Source organism: Chelonoidis abingdonii, chromosome 5, assembly GCF_003597395.2.
Source record: "Chelonoidis abingdonii isolate Lonesome George chromosome 5, CheloAbing_2.0, whole genome shotgun sequence".
Lineage (NCBI taxonomy): Eukaryota > Metazoa > Chordata > Testudines > Testudinidae > Chelonoidis > Chelonoidis abingdonii.
The window spans coordinates 92,070,882-92,087,766 of NC_133773.1; the positions used below are offsets into that span (position 1 = coordinate 92,070,882).

The following is a 16,885-nucleotide window of genomic DNA, read 5'->3' on the forward strand; positions in this document are numbered from 1 at the left end:
TTCTTTCACCTCAATGAAACCAATACTTTACAACCACTTTCCTTCCCGAAAACCACAATGCAAACTCCTTCGAGGCCACGATACACAACACTTGATGTGCGTAGGGCCCTTACCTTTTATTCTGGAACAGAGCAAGACCCTTCCCGACTCTCCTTGACTTTTGTCCTCTACGCGGACCATCCAAGGGCGTGGCTATCTCTACCAGAGCGCTTGTTCGAAATGGATCTCTTGATTGCATACGTCTCTGTTATCTGATAAAGCACGTTACAACTCCGTAATATGATCGAACATTCCACAGATCTTGTATTACCTCTGTAGCCTTCTACGCAAAGTAACCTTCTGACATACGCTAAGGCGGGACTCGGGTCCCACATACATTTGTTACTCACTATGCCCTTTACTCAAGGCGCTCTCTGACACTCGAATTAGGCAAGCAGTATTGTTCTATGGCAATTCCGCCAGATCTGAAGTCCCTACCTCCTGAGATGCACTCTTTGAAGTCACCTAGAGTGGAGACAGGGACACCTCTCTGAGAGGAGGTTACTCACCTTCTGCAGTAACTGACGTTCTTTGAGATGAGTTGTCCTCGAGGGTGCCACCACCGTCCTCCACACCCTCTACTTCGGAGTTGGGTACCTCCATGTAGAGAAGGAACGAGGGACCGGAGAGCCGCTCCTACATACTCAGAGTGAGTGACAGGTTCTAAGCATGCGTGGCCAGTAGGAGTACTGCTGTAAAAAATCTCCGATCAAAGGCGCAGGGGTGCACCGACACCTAGAGTGGAGCACCCACAGGGACACTCATCTCGAAGAACATCAGTTACTGCACAAGGTGAGTAACCTCCTCTTCCTAAAGACCAGAAGATTGACAGTTTGCTGAAGAGTGACTTTAAACCTTTCTCCATTGTCTTATGAACATCCCTGGCCTCTGAAATTGAAGCTTGCACAACTGTGTTCATCATTTGCTCATTCCACAGAGAGAGAGACCTTGTAATGATCTGGAGAGAGATTCTAAGTAAAATGAAGTTACATCAAAATAGCACTTATCTTTCTGTATAAAGCAACCTGGTATCTTACCAATTTCTTTGCCAGTTTGCTCCTTTGCAATACCTAGCTTTGTCTTGAATATGGCTTTGGGCCTTATATACAGATTCTCTCTCTTTTGGCAACCTCATCCAAATTGGATAAGACTATTTTGAGAATCTTTCATGAGCATTTAGTATTTTTCAGGCCTAAATAGGATAGGCCAAGATTTTCAACAGTGATTGGTGATTTTAGATGCCCAAATTGAGATATATTAAAGGAGGCTGGTTTTTTTCCATAGGATCAATTCTCAGCACTTTCTAAAAGTCAAGCCCATTTGAGAAATCTCAAGTTGTTGGCTTCAACAATACCAAAGGTACTGGTGTCAGATACATAATATGTAGACAAATATGAGAAGAGAGATGAAAAGATGTTTGAGTGTCAGAATTCACTACTATCTGTATTACAAAGGAAGGAAAAAGCTGGGGTGTAAAGGATTCAGAGGAGTACAGTGCACATGCTATTTGAAATTTCAAATTGGTGAAATAGTGAGTAAAATCCATGAGTTTTATTGGAGCTGTCTCAATTCTCATGGAGACGCAGCTGAGGTCTAATGTTCCTGAAGTTCAGATGTATGCTTATTGTGAAATCTGGAAGATTCATTGGAGCTCCTTTTTTTCTCTGTCAAAATTTCAACAACGAATGTTGAGAATATAAGCATTCGGAAGCAACATAAGGCTTCTATCCAACCTTCTGGTGCCAACCCAATCACTGTTTTGAAGGCTGGAAGTATGCTAATAGTTTTGCGCTGGTAGTTCTGAGTTCACCATCACCCATCCCAGGCAGTTCTTATGGGTTAAAATACTGCAAGCAGAATTGCTATAGGTTAAATTATAGTTGTGATGTTCCCTCTGGTGTTTCTGAACCAGTGATCTGCTAGGTCACGCCAATACTTGACTCTGGGAGCCAGCCTTACCTTGCTTCTCTGTGAGAACCTCCACTCCTGGGCTGCTACTTGGATTGTGCGATCGAAGGACACTAGCCAATATCTCCAGTCCCAGACACAACCCTAGGAACCTCCGTTTTGCAGTGCCCAGTTATGCTCGCTGGACGCTGCAAGCTTATATGAGTTTGTCAATTTAACAAAGAAATTGATAAGTACCAGGCTTGTTATCCCCAGGGGAGTCTCTGACACGCTTCAAACCAAATGCACTGCTTCAAGTAGAATAATTAAACAGATTTATTAGCTACAAAGATACCTTTTAAGAGATTATACGTCATAGCATAACAGGTCAGATCTGGTCAAATGAAATAAAAGCAAAATGCATTCTAAGCTGATTTTAACACTTTCAGTGCCCTTACAAATTTAGATGCTTCTCACCACAGGGTGGCTGGTTGCCCTTCAGCCAGCCCCCCCTTTTGACCAGTGCTTCAGTCAGTTGGTGTGGTGTGTGTAGGTGGAAGAGGGAGAGAGCACCACAGCCAAAACGAAGATCTGGGAAATATCAGCTCCCTCCACGATTTCACCCTCAGCCATACTACCCACAAGGGCAGTTTGACAACCAACGCCATCGTCACCGACCTCCCAACAGGCACAGACAATCACCTGCACAAGAGACACTGTCCCAAACACCCTCTAATAAGCAGCAAATTTGAAGGTGTGGTCAAGGTCTAGAGAACCTCGTGGCTGCTCCAGTTGCTCCTACCATCTGTAACACCATCTACACACTGACAGTTTGGCAACCACCTAGCTCCATTTTTACTATCTTGGAGGCTCATTACCTTAGACAGATGGGTCCTAGAAATAGTAATGGAAGGTTACTCCATCCCTTTCCTAGCTATACCATCCTGCCAACCTTCCTCCCTGTCCCTCTTCAGACCATCCTGTGGGGGGAGGTTAGACATCTTCTTCAACTGGGAGCCATAGAAGCAGTCCCTCCACAATACAGAGGATGCGATTTCTACTCTCAGTACTTCCTGGTTGTCATAAACAGATAGCTAAGGGTTAATGTTTCTTTTACCTGTAAAGGGTTAACAAAGGGAACCAAACACCTGACCAGAGGACCAATCAGGAAACCGGATTTTTCAAAGTCAGGGAGGGAACTTCTGGGTGCGTTTTGTCTTTGTTCTGCCTGTTTGTTTTCTCTCGGTTATGAGGGAAGAGCTTAACTTTTTTTCTTCTATCTCCAAGCTTCTTTCTAACCCTTACGTTCCCAAGTTGTGAGTAAAAGGAAAAGCAATAGGTTACTATGTATTTTGTATTTAATGTGTGGTTGCTGGAATGTTTTAAATTGGATATCTTTGAACAAGGCTGATATTCATTATTCTAGCAATAGCCTAGGTTTGGTTTGTCATCTTGATGCAGTGATCATGTCATGTGTTTTTTCTTTCTTTTATATAAGCTTTCTTTTTTAAAACTTGTTTGGATTCCTTTTTCCTAGTTAGGCAAGGGGATTAGGAATCTCCTTGTGCCAGGAGTACTGTCTCCTCTCAGGGAAAGACTGGGAGGGGAGAAGAACAGGGGGGAGGTTCGTCTCTCTGTTTTGGGTGTTTCAAGGGATTGAAGCAGGGAAATCTCCTAGTTATCACAGGGCGGGAAAATTGGGAGGAGTAAAGAGCTAGGAAGCGATAGTGTGGTTATTTCCTTGGTTGGAGGCTCAGGGCATCTGAGTCTTGGGGTCCCACGCAGGGAAAGGTTTGGGGAGACCAGAGTTTTATCAGGTACTCAGAATCCTGATTGGTGGCAGCGAGATAAGATCCAAGCTGGTAATTAAGCTTGGAGGTTCATGCTAAGCACCCAGATTTTGGACGCTAAGGTCCAGATTTGGGACAGAGGCATATTACACTGGTACAAAAGAAGTCTGGTGGTTGGTGCCCCAACCTAGACCTTCACAATCTCAACAAGTTTGTCAAACTACAACATTTCAAGATGGTCAACCTATCCACCATCATCCCAGCATTGGAACAAGGGGATTGGTTCTCTGCTCTTGACCTACAGGATGCGTACTTTAATATTGCAGGACACCCTGCTCACAGACTTTTTCTGTGATTGATCGTTGGCCAGGGTCACTGTGAGGTTGCACTCTATATGATTTTATGAAAATATGCGGATGAGTGTGAATATAATGTAACTAAAATATGCTTCATGCAAAAGGTCTCTTGTAAGGTATCATTACAAAGCTTATAATCTACTGAGTGTGGTCATCCTATTTGTATAAATGTATCACTCTTGTATCTGAAACTAGAAATATGAAATATAACTCTAAAGTCCTACTGTAGTTATGCAAAGTATGGGCCATTAATGGTGGTTTGGAATCTTGATGGCTCCCATTAACCAGAACAATTGACTGTAGATGGCTCTGTTTTACTTGTAAGTCTTCCTGTATACGTGTGTGCTGGCAAGTGGGGGTAATGAAGTCTTACAGTGACATGTGATCATGATACCAGAACTGGAATCCATCTTTAACCTGGTGCTTTTCCATTGAGAGGGAGGGGTGGGAACCCAGAGAGAGACAAAGGATTCCCACCTTATGGAAAAGATATGTAACTGGGTGGAACAGAACGAATGGGGTGGCCATCATGAGAAATCCCCTAGCTACCACCTGAGCTGGAGCAAGGGCTGTACCAGGGGAAAGGATTATGCCCAGACTAGGAAGGCATCCCGTCTGTGAAAGAAACTTATTGAAACATCTCTGAAGGTGAGATTTTATCTGTATTCAATTTTATTACTGTACAAGGCTTAGACTTGCGTGTTTTATTTTATTTTGCATGGTAATTCACTTTGTTCTGTCTGCTATTACTTGGAACCACTTAAATCCTACTTTCTGTATTTAATAAGATCACTTTTTACATATTAATTAACCCAGAGTATGTATTAATACGGGGGTGGGGGGCAGTGGGGAACAGCTGTGCATACTTCTCAATCAGTGTTATGGAGAGCGAACAATTTATGAGTTTACCCTGTATAAGCTTTATACAGGGTAAAACAGATTTATTTGGGGTTTGGACCCCATTGGGAGTTGGGCATCTGAGTGTTAAAGACAGGAACACTTCTTAAGCTGCTTTCAGTTTAAGCCTACAGCTGTTAGGAGACGTGGGTCAGACCTGGGTCTGGGGTTGCAGCAGGTAATGGGTCTGGCTCAAACTAGGCAGGGCACTGAAGTCCCAAGCTGGGAGGGGAGAGAAAGCAGGGGCAGAAGTAGTCTTGGCACATCAGTTGGCAGTTTCCAGGGGGTTTCTGCGATCCAACCCGTTCCAGTGGTGTAGTCGAGCAGGGTCTGTTCACAGCTGATTGCTTTGAGATACTGGTAGTGATTTTAAGTGAGTTTTAAGTGTGGTGGCTGGAGAACAGATGACTGCCTTCTCAAAGTGCCACTGAGACTGAAGTGCTCTGAGCAGTCCACAGTACAATGACCCTCTTTAAAAACTGGGCCTTCTTATCAATTTTGAATAGTTCACACTAACCCCAGTGTAAACACTGGAATTCGTTGGCGCTGTACTTGATGCCAAGCAGGCAAGATCGTTTTTACCACCTCACAAGTTCACAGCGATAACACAACAGGGAACCGTGGCCAATGGGAGCTTTGAAGGAGGTATCTGGAGGCGTGCCAAGAGCAGTGCGTGGAGCCCTGTGTCCCCCCCCAGGGGCAACACAGGGATGTGGTGAGTGGCGTGGGGCCAGGGTAGGCAGTCAGGGAGTGCGCCGCTGCAGGTAAGTGGCACCAAGCTGGACCCCGAACCCCTCATGCACCCTGCCCCCCAACTCCCTGCCCTAAACCCCCTGCCTGCACCTTGGACCTATCTTGTACCCCAACCCCCTGCCCTGAGCCCCATGCCTGTACCCTGTATCCCTCCTGCACCCCAACTTTCTGTCCTGAGCCCTCTGGCTGCACCCCACACCCCTCCTATACCCCTGTCCTGAGCCCCCTGCCAAACCTCTCCTGCATCCCGCCCTCCAACTCCCTACTGAGTCCCCTGCCTGCACATCACACCCCTCCTGCACCCAACCCCCTGCCCTGAGCCCCCTGCCGCACCCCACACCTCTGCCCTAAGCCCCCTCATACACCCCGCACCCCTCCTCTGCCCCAATCCCTTGCCCTGAGCCCCTTCCTGCACACCGCACCTCCTCCCACACCCCACACTCCCTCCCACGCCCCAACCTTTATGATGTTCACCTTAAAAAAAAAAAAATTCCCTGGGTGCGCACTCAAATAAAATGTGCTGCGCACGCTATGCACATGGAACTTATGTAGCGGTAATAGCCAACAGTATATGTATCATGACATTCATGTAAATATTTTAGGTTTTTATTTCAACAGCCTTTTTCCATAAGACTCCTTGTAGGAGAAGCCAGAGAAGAAAGCTGTAGTGGAAGTCCCATTATAGAGCACAGTAGAAGCATACTGACTCCATGTAAAAACTCTATTCTTGAAAGGTTATTTGTATGGATTCTAGTATTTTCTTGCATGTTTCAAACTGTTGTGTCAGAACTTTCATCAAACCTATCCAATTTTTTCTAGCATCCCACTATGCTTACTAGTTAACCAACATCTCAGCCTGCTAGCCAGAAAGTTTCCAGAAATCAAGTTTATCAAAGCCATTGTGAACAGCTGTATTCAAAACTACCATGACAGATGTTTGCCCACAATTTTTGTGTACAGAAATGGTCAGATAAAGGGCAGGTTCATTGGAGTTACTGAATGTGGAGGGACAAATCTTAAACTAGAAGGTAATATAACAAATATGTTCAAAATAATTCTATAGTAATCTAAGGTAATTAATAATCATAAATTTTTAAGATCACTTCTTGGGGTAGAACAGACTTGTATAGTGTTTTTGTACCATAAACAGGAAAAGTTATTAATTAACTGTTAACAGAAGCTTCTGCATTTCTACTGTAGCACAAATATTAGTACCTGTTGATAGCTTGCAATGATATAGATAAGGTAGGTGTGGTGGAGATTGCATCTGTGTAACATCTGATCTTTCCTATGGGGGAGGATTTGATCTAAAAAAGGTATACATTCCCTCTTAAGTGTGAGTCCCCAACCCAGTTCCATGGAACCAGGCTACGCAGGATCCTTTTCCATATGCCCCCCATTCCACGTTGGGCTGCATGACACCTACTAGCAGAAAACCTCATTAACTATCTGATGGTCACTTGACACGCATTTTTGTCTTTTCCTAAACAATCCAAGTTCCAGTTCCATTAATACATATTCTGCAGCTATTGCAACACTATTCTATCTCTATATTGTAGGTACTTACATGGTCCCCATTACCATAATATCTGAGCAAATCACAATCTTTTTAATGTACTTGTCCTCACAACACCGATTTGAGATAACAAAATACTATCATCTCCATTTTGGAGGGAGGAGACTAAGACGCAGAAAGACAAAATGACTTGCTCAAGGTCACAAAGGAAGTCTGTGGGAGAGAAGGGTTGTGTTATGTGTACAGTGGATCACTTTTGTGTGGATAAGTCCAGGTTCCTAAAAACAGTGGGGAAAAACTGAACCTATTGTTTCGATTTCTTGTTCCCGTCCTTAAATATAGTTCTTGGTGTTCTAACAGCACCTCTCTTTGAGACCTTTATGAGAATCTGTGTTTACTTGAACCCAGGTTCATATCCTATGAAGCATATTAGACCTCATTTATGCAGCAGAGATCCTGGAATTATGCAGTTTAATCACTGTAGTGTTTTGTTTAACTTTTTTATATTAAATTGAATTTTATTTATACTGCCCAAACTGCTGAATTACCCATATGCTGCACATTTTTGAACTGATGAAGATCTCCATTGAAGAACTTGTCAGGAGAAACCTGGAGGTTTTGACAGCTGTGAATGGGACAGTTAGTTCTTAGCTTCCCAGAAGACATAGGTACTAGTTTGGTTTTGAAGAAGCAGTGGAGGCTTTTGGAACCAGGGAGGGGATGCATCTCTGACTTCCCACTTTTCAGCAGGGGCAGAAGTTACTTTAAGCTTTTGGGATGGATGGAGCCTTGAAGTCCTGATTCCTCACTCAGCAACTTCCACACCACAGTCTTTAATATCAGCAGCACAAAGGGAAGCAGTTTAAACCACTTCCTCATCATCTTCTTCTCCTACAACTTCTATTCCTGAGGGCACTCTGTGCTAAAACATTACAAATTCTGCGAATTGTATTTGTCAAATAAATGTGGAGGCTCCAGCATGTCATTGGGGAGCACAGACTACTGGCTGCACAGAGGTGGGAGATCAGTGTGCAGCTCCCCCGGGACATGGACTCAGCGGTGAGGCTGCACCCAACCCTGACACAGTGCCAGGACTGGGCCTACCACAGAAACACTCGAAGGCCCTGATGCTCCATTTGGGCAGGCAGGCTCAGCAAGGCAGGATCCAACTGTAGAGGGGCTTAGTGGGGGGGATCCAGGTGTGGCTTGAGAGGGTTTTGTGTGGGGCAAACTGGGTATGGCTGGCTCAAGTGGGATCTGGATGCACAGGGGCTTGTTAAGGGATTCTGGGTGCAACAGTAATGGAACTCTGCAGTGGAGTCCAAGTGAAAGTGGTTGGGTTCAGCAGGTGGCATCTGGGTGTAGGGGGTATAGAGCTCAGCAGGGAAGTCTGGGTGTGGGGGGCTCAGTGGGGGTCCAGATGCTGGGAAAATGGATTGGGGATCCAGGTGTGAGTGGGTTGTCAGGGTGGTCCAGGTGCAGGGGGAGTGGGGCTCATCAGAGGGGGTTCTGAGTGTAGGGGGGTGGGGCTCGGCATGGGAGTCTGGGTCTGAGGGAGTCTGGATGCATGGTGGTTGGGTGGATGCGGGAGCAGATCCTTCCTTCTGCAGCTGACAAATGACGGGTGGGGGTGGGGGAAGCTTTCAGAGCTTCCTGCAGCAGGGGGAGAAATCTGGTGGTGGGTCTGACCTGGCCCTGGATGCCATGCAGGGGAAGAGGAAGTCCTGTTCTCAGCCCAACTGTGGCAAGCAGCTGAGCCTGGCACAGGGTAGGAGCTACCAGCTGGGTTTTCCCCAGTCCCGCCTCCTGCCCCAAAGTGATTTCCTCTCTTTCGACTGCTTTGGGCACCTGAAACATATTGCTGGGGAGGGTTGCATAACCGCTCTTGTGGCTTCCCTTTACTTCCCCATCAGAAAGTCATTTTTCTGCAGAGAAGCAAAGAAATCTGCGGGGGACATAAATTCTGCACATCTACAGTGGCCCAGAATTCCCCCAGGAGTATCTTCTAGTCAATAGATTTGGTATGATGCCTGATACTCCAGTCCCAGGCTTGCTTTCTAAACCTTTCCCTTCCCAGTAGGAAGACTACATGGGTCATTTCTTTGCAAAGTGGAGTGGAATTTCCATGGATCACTGGGTTTTAGAGAGAACCAACCTGGAGAATGTGATTCACTTCCTCTTTGTATTGAATACCAACTTCCATTTCCCCATCCAATTTTAGGGTCATGAGCCAAGATATTCTAAAGTGACAAGTGTTTTTTGTGTTCTTCGATTTTTGGGTACACAACTTGGGACATTCTATGTGGGCCTGATTTTCCAAAAGTTCTGAGCCATCCACCCTGTGAAAATTGAACTTATTTAAGGTGTCATGTTAGGCACCTAAAGTGAGGCACCCAGAATCACTTGTCACTTTAGAGGATCATGTCTCCTGTTCATGACAGGATGCTTAAAGAAGAGATTCTCTTTGTGACTAGGAACCACAGTAGTGGTATTTTGTTAGTTGCAAGGCAAGGAGTTCTGCTCCCACTATTTTCTTATTCCAAAAAGAAAAGGTAGTCTGTGTCCCATCTTGGGCTTGAGACAACTAAAATATATCAAAATATTTATGGTCCAGGTAGCGACAGTAGCCTCTATCTCTGCCTTATGTGTTCAAAGCTCATTTGGGTTTCTTGTTTTAAAGAATGCACATCCGTATTTCCATCAAGGATGCTTATGAGAAAATAACTTGGTTTATATGTGACAAGCAATCATGTTCACTACAGCTTTTTAGGACATTGTCCGTTTCAGCCACATATGAACAAGTATGTTAAGGTGGACACTTCAGCTACTCAGACACACATGAATGAGGTTAAAAAACTGATTATTTATTCACAGTAGCTATATTCAGTTTCCTGCATGCCTCCTACTGTAACGCATAGACTGGAGTAGTGATTATATGCTACTGTTTTCCCTTTATACAAATTTGTAGAGATTTTTCAGTTCATGAACCCACAGGCCATGCCCCTGTCCCAACACTATTATCCCGCTAATACCCTTCACTTCCAGAAAATGAGGGGTATGTCTACACTATGAGATTATTCCGATTTTACATAAACTGGTTTTTTAAAACAGATTGTACAAAGTTGAATGCACGCGGCCACAAGAAGCACATTAATTCGGCAGTGTGCGTCCATGTACCGAGGCTAGCGTTGATTTCCAGAGCGTTGCACTGTGGGTAGCTATCCCATAGCTATCCCATAGTTCCCGCAGTCTCCCCTGCTCATTGGAATTCTGGGTTGAGATCACAATGCATGATGGAGCAAAAACAGTGTCACGGGTGATTCTGGGTAAATGTCGTCACTCAATGCGTCCTCTGTGAAAGCAACGGCAGACAATCATTTTGTGCCCTTTTTCTCTGGATTGCCCTGACAGATGCCATAGCATGGTAACTATGGAGCCTGTTTAGCCTTTTTTCACTGTCACTGTATGTGTACTGGATGCCGCTGACAGAGGCGGTACTGCAGTGTTACACAGCAGCATTCATTTGCCTTTGCAAGGTAGCAGAGATGGTTACCAGCCCTATTGCACCATCTGCTGCTTTGGAAATTGGCAATAACAGTTACCAGTCATATTGTACCATCTGCTGCTGTCATGGGTGCTCCTGGGTGGCCTCGCTGAGGTCGGCCGGGGGCGCATGGACAAAAATGGGAATGACTTCCCAGGTCATTCCATTCTTTATGTTTTGACTAAAAGATAGAGTCAGTCCTGCCTAGAATATTGGGGGCTAAGTCTACTATGAGAACCTGAGAACACAGCCGCTCTGGGTCAGAGCCCCCAGATATCCCGCAGAGAAATTGATGAGTGCATCGCATTCTAGGGGGTGCCCCGTGCAACAACCCACCTGTGCTTCCTCCTCCTCAACCCTCCTGGTGCTACCGTCGCAGTTGTCCCCCATTGTGTTGATGAAGTAATAAAGAATGCAGGGAATAAGAAACACTGACTGTTTTAGTGAGAAAATATGAGTGTGGCAGTCTCCAGCTGCTATGATATCCAGGCAAGGAATCTCCATTACTCGATTCAAGGGTAGCGGGAGAGGAGCACAGCCTGCCCACTGCTATGATAAGTCCAGAATCTCCATTAGATATGCGGGAGGAGGAGGGGAAGATGAGCTCAGCCTCCAGCTGCTATGATAGTCCTATTAGACATGGGGGGGGGGGAGAGAGAGCTCAGCCTCCAGCTGCTATGATAGTCCATCTACTCATTAAAATGGGGGGGGGGGCGGGGGGAAAGAGGAGCTCAGCCCTCCCAGCTGCTATGATAGTCCAGAATCTCCATTAGACATCCAGAAGAGGAGCTCAGCCTCCAGCTGCTATGAATAGTCCAGAATCTTCATTAGACAGGAGGATGCCTCCAGCTGCTACCAGATTCCATTAGACATGGCGGGGGGCGGGGGAAGAGGAGCTCAGCCTCCAGCTGCTGGTGATGACGGTTACCAGCCTATTGCACCACTGCAAGGACTGAATCTCCAGGACACAAAGCTTAAAGAAGGGAATGACCGGGAGTCATTCCCATTTTTGCCCAAGCACCCCCGGCCGACCTCACCAAGGCCAGCCAGGAGCACTCACGGGATGATGACGAGGACGGCTATCAGTCATATTGTACCGTACCATCTGTCACTGGGGAGGGGAGGGGAGAGGATGCTGCTGTTTAGCGTTGCAGCACCCCGTCTACCAGCAGCATCCAGTAGACATATGGTGACATTGAAAAGAGGCGAGAAATGATTTTTTTCCCTTTTCTTGGGGGAGGGGGTAAATTGATGACATATTTCCTGAACCACTGGCGACAATGTGGTGGCATTAGGAGCTCAGCCAAGAATGCAAATGCTTTTTGGAGACTGCAGGAACTGTGGGATAGCTCGAGTCCTCAGTCCCCTCTCCCTCCCTCCATGAGTGTCCATTTGATTCTTTGGCTTTCCGTTACGCTTGTCACACAGCACTGTGTTGAGTCCCTGCTATGGCCTCTGTCTATCATAGCCTGGAGATTTTTCAAATGCTTTGGCATTTCGTCTTCTGTAACGGAGCTCTGATAGAACAGATTTGTTTCCCCATACAGCGATCAGATCCAGTATCTCCCGTACGGTCCATGCTGGAGCTCTTTTTGGATTTGGGACTGCATGGCCACCCGTGTTTATCAGCGCTCCATGCTGGGCAAACAGGAAATGAAATTCAAAAGTTCACGGGGCTTTTCCTGTCTACCTGGCCAGTGCATCCGAGTTCAGATTGCTTTCCAAAGCGGTCACAATGGTGCACTGTGGGATACTGCCCAGAGGCCAATACCGTCGAATTGCGGCCACACTAACCCTAATCTGACATGGCAATACCGATTTCAGCGCTACTCCCTTCATCGGGGAGGAGTACAAAAATCAGTTTTAAGAGCTCTTTATGTCGATATAAAGGTCTTTGTTGTGTGGACAGGTGCAGGGTTAAATCGGTTTAACGCTGCTAAATTCGGTATAAACACGTAGTGTAGACCAGAACAGAGCTATTGTAGAGCTTGGCTTTGTGTCTTGTGGAGGCCTGTGAAATCATGCTGTGTGCTCTCTTTGTATCCAAGCCTCACTGTGAAGCATAATTGTGGTGGTTCTGCTCTGTTGTGTGTTCTCTATAGCTCTCAAGATTTTGCCCTACCCTTGTGCAAAAATTGTTGGTGGAAATATTTCAGTTTTTCTAAATATCATGTTAACAGTTTATCCACAGTTCAAATAAATCTCAATTTGGATAGAGGTATTGAGAAGCTATATTGGATTGCCAGTACTAAAATCTTTTACGCAATTTGTTTGCTGCACTAATGATGTTTTTAATACTGGATGTTCGGTGGTTCTGTGCCTGACTTACATTTCAGATTTGTGCTCAATAGAATTGTTTGTTTGTAAAAAATGACAAAATAGGAAAATATTTAGTTTCTTGGCCAATCCTTGATTGATCTTCCATTGAATGGAAGGGTTAAATGATGTCCTGGAGTAATCCAGTTTGGACAAGGGCTGTTTTCCAAACAACTGTACTAATATAGATTGTCACCCCAGCAAGGTTCTATCATAGTTTAACATGGTTTTTAATAGTTGGATGTAAACACACACCAACTCTCTCTGTGCTCTGAACAAGGAGTATATCAATGGAACTATAAATGTAAAGTTGGTGGAAGACAAGAATCAAGCCCACAAATCCTGTAACAATAGAAAGTGTGTTTGAAAAGGATCTTCTTCAGCTATCCTTCGATGCGAGGATGTCATCTGCCAAGGGGGTTCATTGGTGAGTTTTTAAGTGGCTGAGACCAATTCTTGCCATGCAGATTTTCCCACAGAAGTGACAGGTGTAATCTTGGAGGAGACGTAGCTGTTGGCTGAAGTGTTGTGCCCTTTCTTTCCTCCACTGTCACTTATCTGTCTCATGAGCACATCAGTTCTCCTCAGAGTGAGCTGTGGCTTGGTGTATGGGTGGCATCACTGCGTTCTGTTCCGCACCAAGTCCTCCCAGTTTGTTGGGTTGATGCCTCCCTTTTTAAGGTGTACTTTCAGTATGTCTTTGAAATGCTTCTGCTGCCTTCTGCGAGCCCTTCTTCCCTGACTTAACTGAAGGAAGAGTACTTGCTTCGGGAGGCAATTGTCAGCCATATGTACACAGTGGCCAGCTCAGCAGAGTTGGTATTTCATGACCTGCGCTTCTATACTGCTGATGTTGGCTGCAAAGAAAACGCTGATGTTAGTGCATTGGTCTTCTCAGCTGTTCCTGAGAATCCTCCTGGGACAGCACTTCTGGAACTACTCTAGCCGCCTGAGATGTCATCTGTAGGTTACCCAGGTCTCACACCCATAGAGAAGGGTGGGGGTGACAACTGCCTTGTAAACCGAGATCTTGGTACCTGTTTGTAGATCCCTATCATTGAAGACTCATTTAAGTAGTCTTCTAACAGATGTACTGGCACGGGGCATCCTGTATTCAATTTCTGTGTCAATGCTGGCTATTTGGGAGAGGTGGCAGCCAAGGTACGGAAAATAGTCCACGTTTTCCAGGGTTTCTCTGCTGATGGTGATTTGTGGAGTTCAAAGAGTAGTTTGTGCAGGTGAGGTCTGGTAGACTACCTTTGGTTTTCCCAGCATTGAGAGAAAGACCCTGACTGTGATAGGCATCTGCAAAAAGATTTAGGAACAAGAATCAAGCTCAACAATCCTGTTATAATAATAACTGTGTTTGAAAAGGATATCTAGGTGGTAGAATGCCTTTTTCACAGTAGAGCTTCTATTTTAAGAGGAAACAAAAGACTCAAAAGGCCCATAGGTACCCAACTCCATATAATAGCTACTTTTAACATGGTGTTACATGTATGTTTCACTAATCTCTTTTTTGATTGTCTGCTTTGAAAATTCAATTATCAGTCCGGTCCATTGTTAAAAAGCTTTTAACAATTTGCAAATTGTATGTAAAAATGTGTTTTATTACAGTATCTTATTTTTTTCAATTCTCTGTTTTAAGTCATTATTTGTTGTTACAGAGCTTGAATGGAAGTTAGCACAAGTTGGAGCAATAGAAACTGACTTAGAAGAAAGCCCCAAACAAAACATTACCGATATGATGATGTCTTCAGTTCGAAGTGCTTCTGTTCATGACACCAGCTGTGCTAGTAGGGACAATGATGAGACCAAATGTTACTCACATAGGAATTTTTAATGCTAGTACTCTGCACTGATGTTTTTATGTTTGGTCAACATATGCATGTTTATTACTGGTTTCATAAATCTGAAGCAATGCAGAGATTTGTTTTATGTTTATACTTGCAGTTTAAACTTCTAGAAAATAATTAATATACTGTCTAAAGGTCAAATTCTACCCTTGGAGATACATGGCTCATATTGACCTGGAAGGGCCTTGATTCTCCGCTTCATCTAAGTTCCGCTCAACTGGAATAGAGAGGTGGGGTCACAGGGAGCTAACCGTTGCATTCTGATTCAGGGCTGCCTGGCATCAGGGCAAGATGGGATGCACAGGGGTAATACTAGTGTCACTGATTAACGATTGAGTGTAACTGAACTCCACTGTGCCAAACCTTTTCCCCATTTCTCCCATCAAGAATCTAGCCCAAAGGATATTATAGGCACACCCGTCTAGGAGCAGGATTTAGCCCTTAATCTGTTGAATAATGCAGTTTTTTAGTACCTGAGAACTGCATTTAGTAATCTTCTCCACTGCCAAGGATAATTCTCCAACTGTTTCTAATACTGACAATTAGTATCAGTTTTCTTGAAGAGGAACTGATGCTTACTTCAAAGTAGTGCAGTACAGTCATGGATGAACAAAGCCTAAAGTGATGGATATAAATGAGGGGAAACATGTCCTAATTCAGCATTATTAGGTATTGTGGCTATATTTCAGATAATATAATAATGTACTTTCATCATGCTCTCCTCATGTCCTCAACTGAAAAAGTCTCATTGCACTAATGAAGACCTCTATATAGAGTCTACTCAGGACATGTCTACACTTAAAACGCTGGATTGGCGCAGCTTTATCAATACAGCTGTGCTGCTGAAGAGCTTTAATGAAGATGCTCTAAGCCAACTGGAGAGCACTCTCCTGTCATCTTAGTTAATCCACCTCCCTGAGAGGTGGGTTAGGTCGGTATAACTACGTCACTTGGGGATGTGGACCAATATAGATCCGTAGCGTAAATCTAAGATGGTTCATGGACTATATATGGAAAAACATCCAGCATTCAGTTCACACTCATTACATGTATGTTCAGCTATATGACTGAGCAAAAACATAACAGGGTGGGCAGCTTTCTACTTGCCATTTTCTAAAGATCAAAAGATTCAAGAATTCAATAATAGTTTTGCTCATAGTAATCTAAATAATTTTACATTGGATCTGCTCATACATTCCATGCACTGCAGCTCATAGTACTTTCAATGCAAGCAACTAAGAACTATCCATTGGCACCTGGAGTGTTACTGCCTTATCTCACTCACTCCAAGGTAGGAGTACTTGTGGCACCTTAGAGACTAACACATTATTTAAGCATAAGCTTTCGTGGGCTACAACCCACTTCATCAGATCCATAGAATGGAACATATAATAAGCAGATATATATACATACAGAGAACAATGGGAGCTGGTCGGGGGATGTGCCTGTGGGCAAGAGCTGCGTGGAACTGCTTGCGTGCTTCCTCCTAGGAGCCAGATCTGCTGCTGGCCACTTCCAGGGTGCAGCGCAATTTGCAGTGCCAGGACAGGCAGGAAGCCTGCCTCTGCACCCCGGCTGCACTTCTGACCGCGCTGCAACCCCGTGCCCCAATCCCCTGCTCCAGCCCTGAGCCCCCCCAACCCAGAACCCCTTCCTGCACCCCAAACCCCCATCCCACCCCACCCCAGAACCTGCACCCCCAGCCCAGAGCCCCCTCCTATACCCTGAACCCCTCATTCCCGGCCCCACCCTGCAGCCTTCACCCCCACACCCCAACCCTCTACCCCAGCCCTGAGCCCCTCCCACACCCGAAACCCCTCATCCCCAGCTCCATTGAGTCACAATCATCAACAATTTTATTCAGCTAGGTCCCCAGACAAAAAGTTTGAAATTCACTGTTCTAGATGATGACTAACTGAGTTGAACTGTCT

General features: G+C 45.1%; 1 protein-coding gene across 1 annotated transcript in view; it reads left to right on the forward strand.

Annotated features, from left to right (window-relative positions):
- The window catches only part of PDCL2 (phosducin like 2), a 42,839-nt gene extending 26,847 nt beyond the window's left edge, over nt 1-15,992 (forward strand). The window contains exons 5-6 of the mRNA XM_032794441.2: nt 6,542-6,750; nt 14,766-15,992. Coding sequence (XP_032650332.1) covers nt 6,542-6,750; nt 14,766-14,941 — 385 coding nt within the window. The 3' untranslated portion in view covers nt 14,942-15,992. The remainder of the gene's footprint in view (nt 1-6,541; nt 6,751-14,765) is intronic.
- The last annotated feature ends 893 nt before the right edge of the window (nt 15,993-16,885 follow it).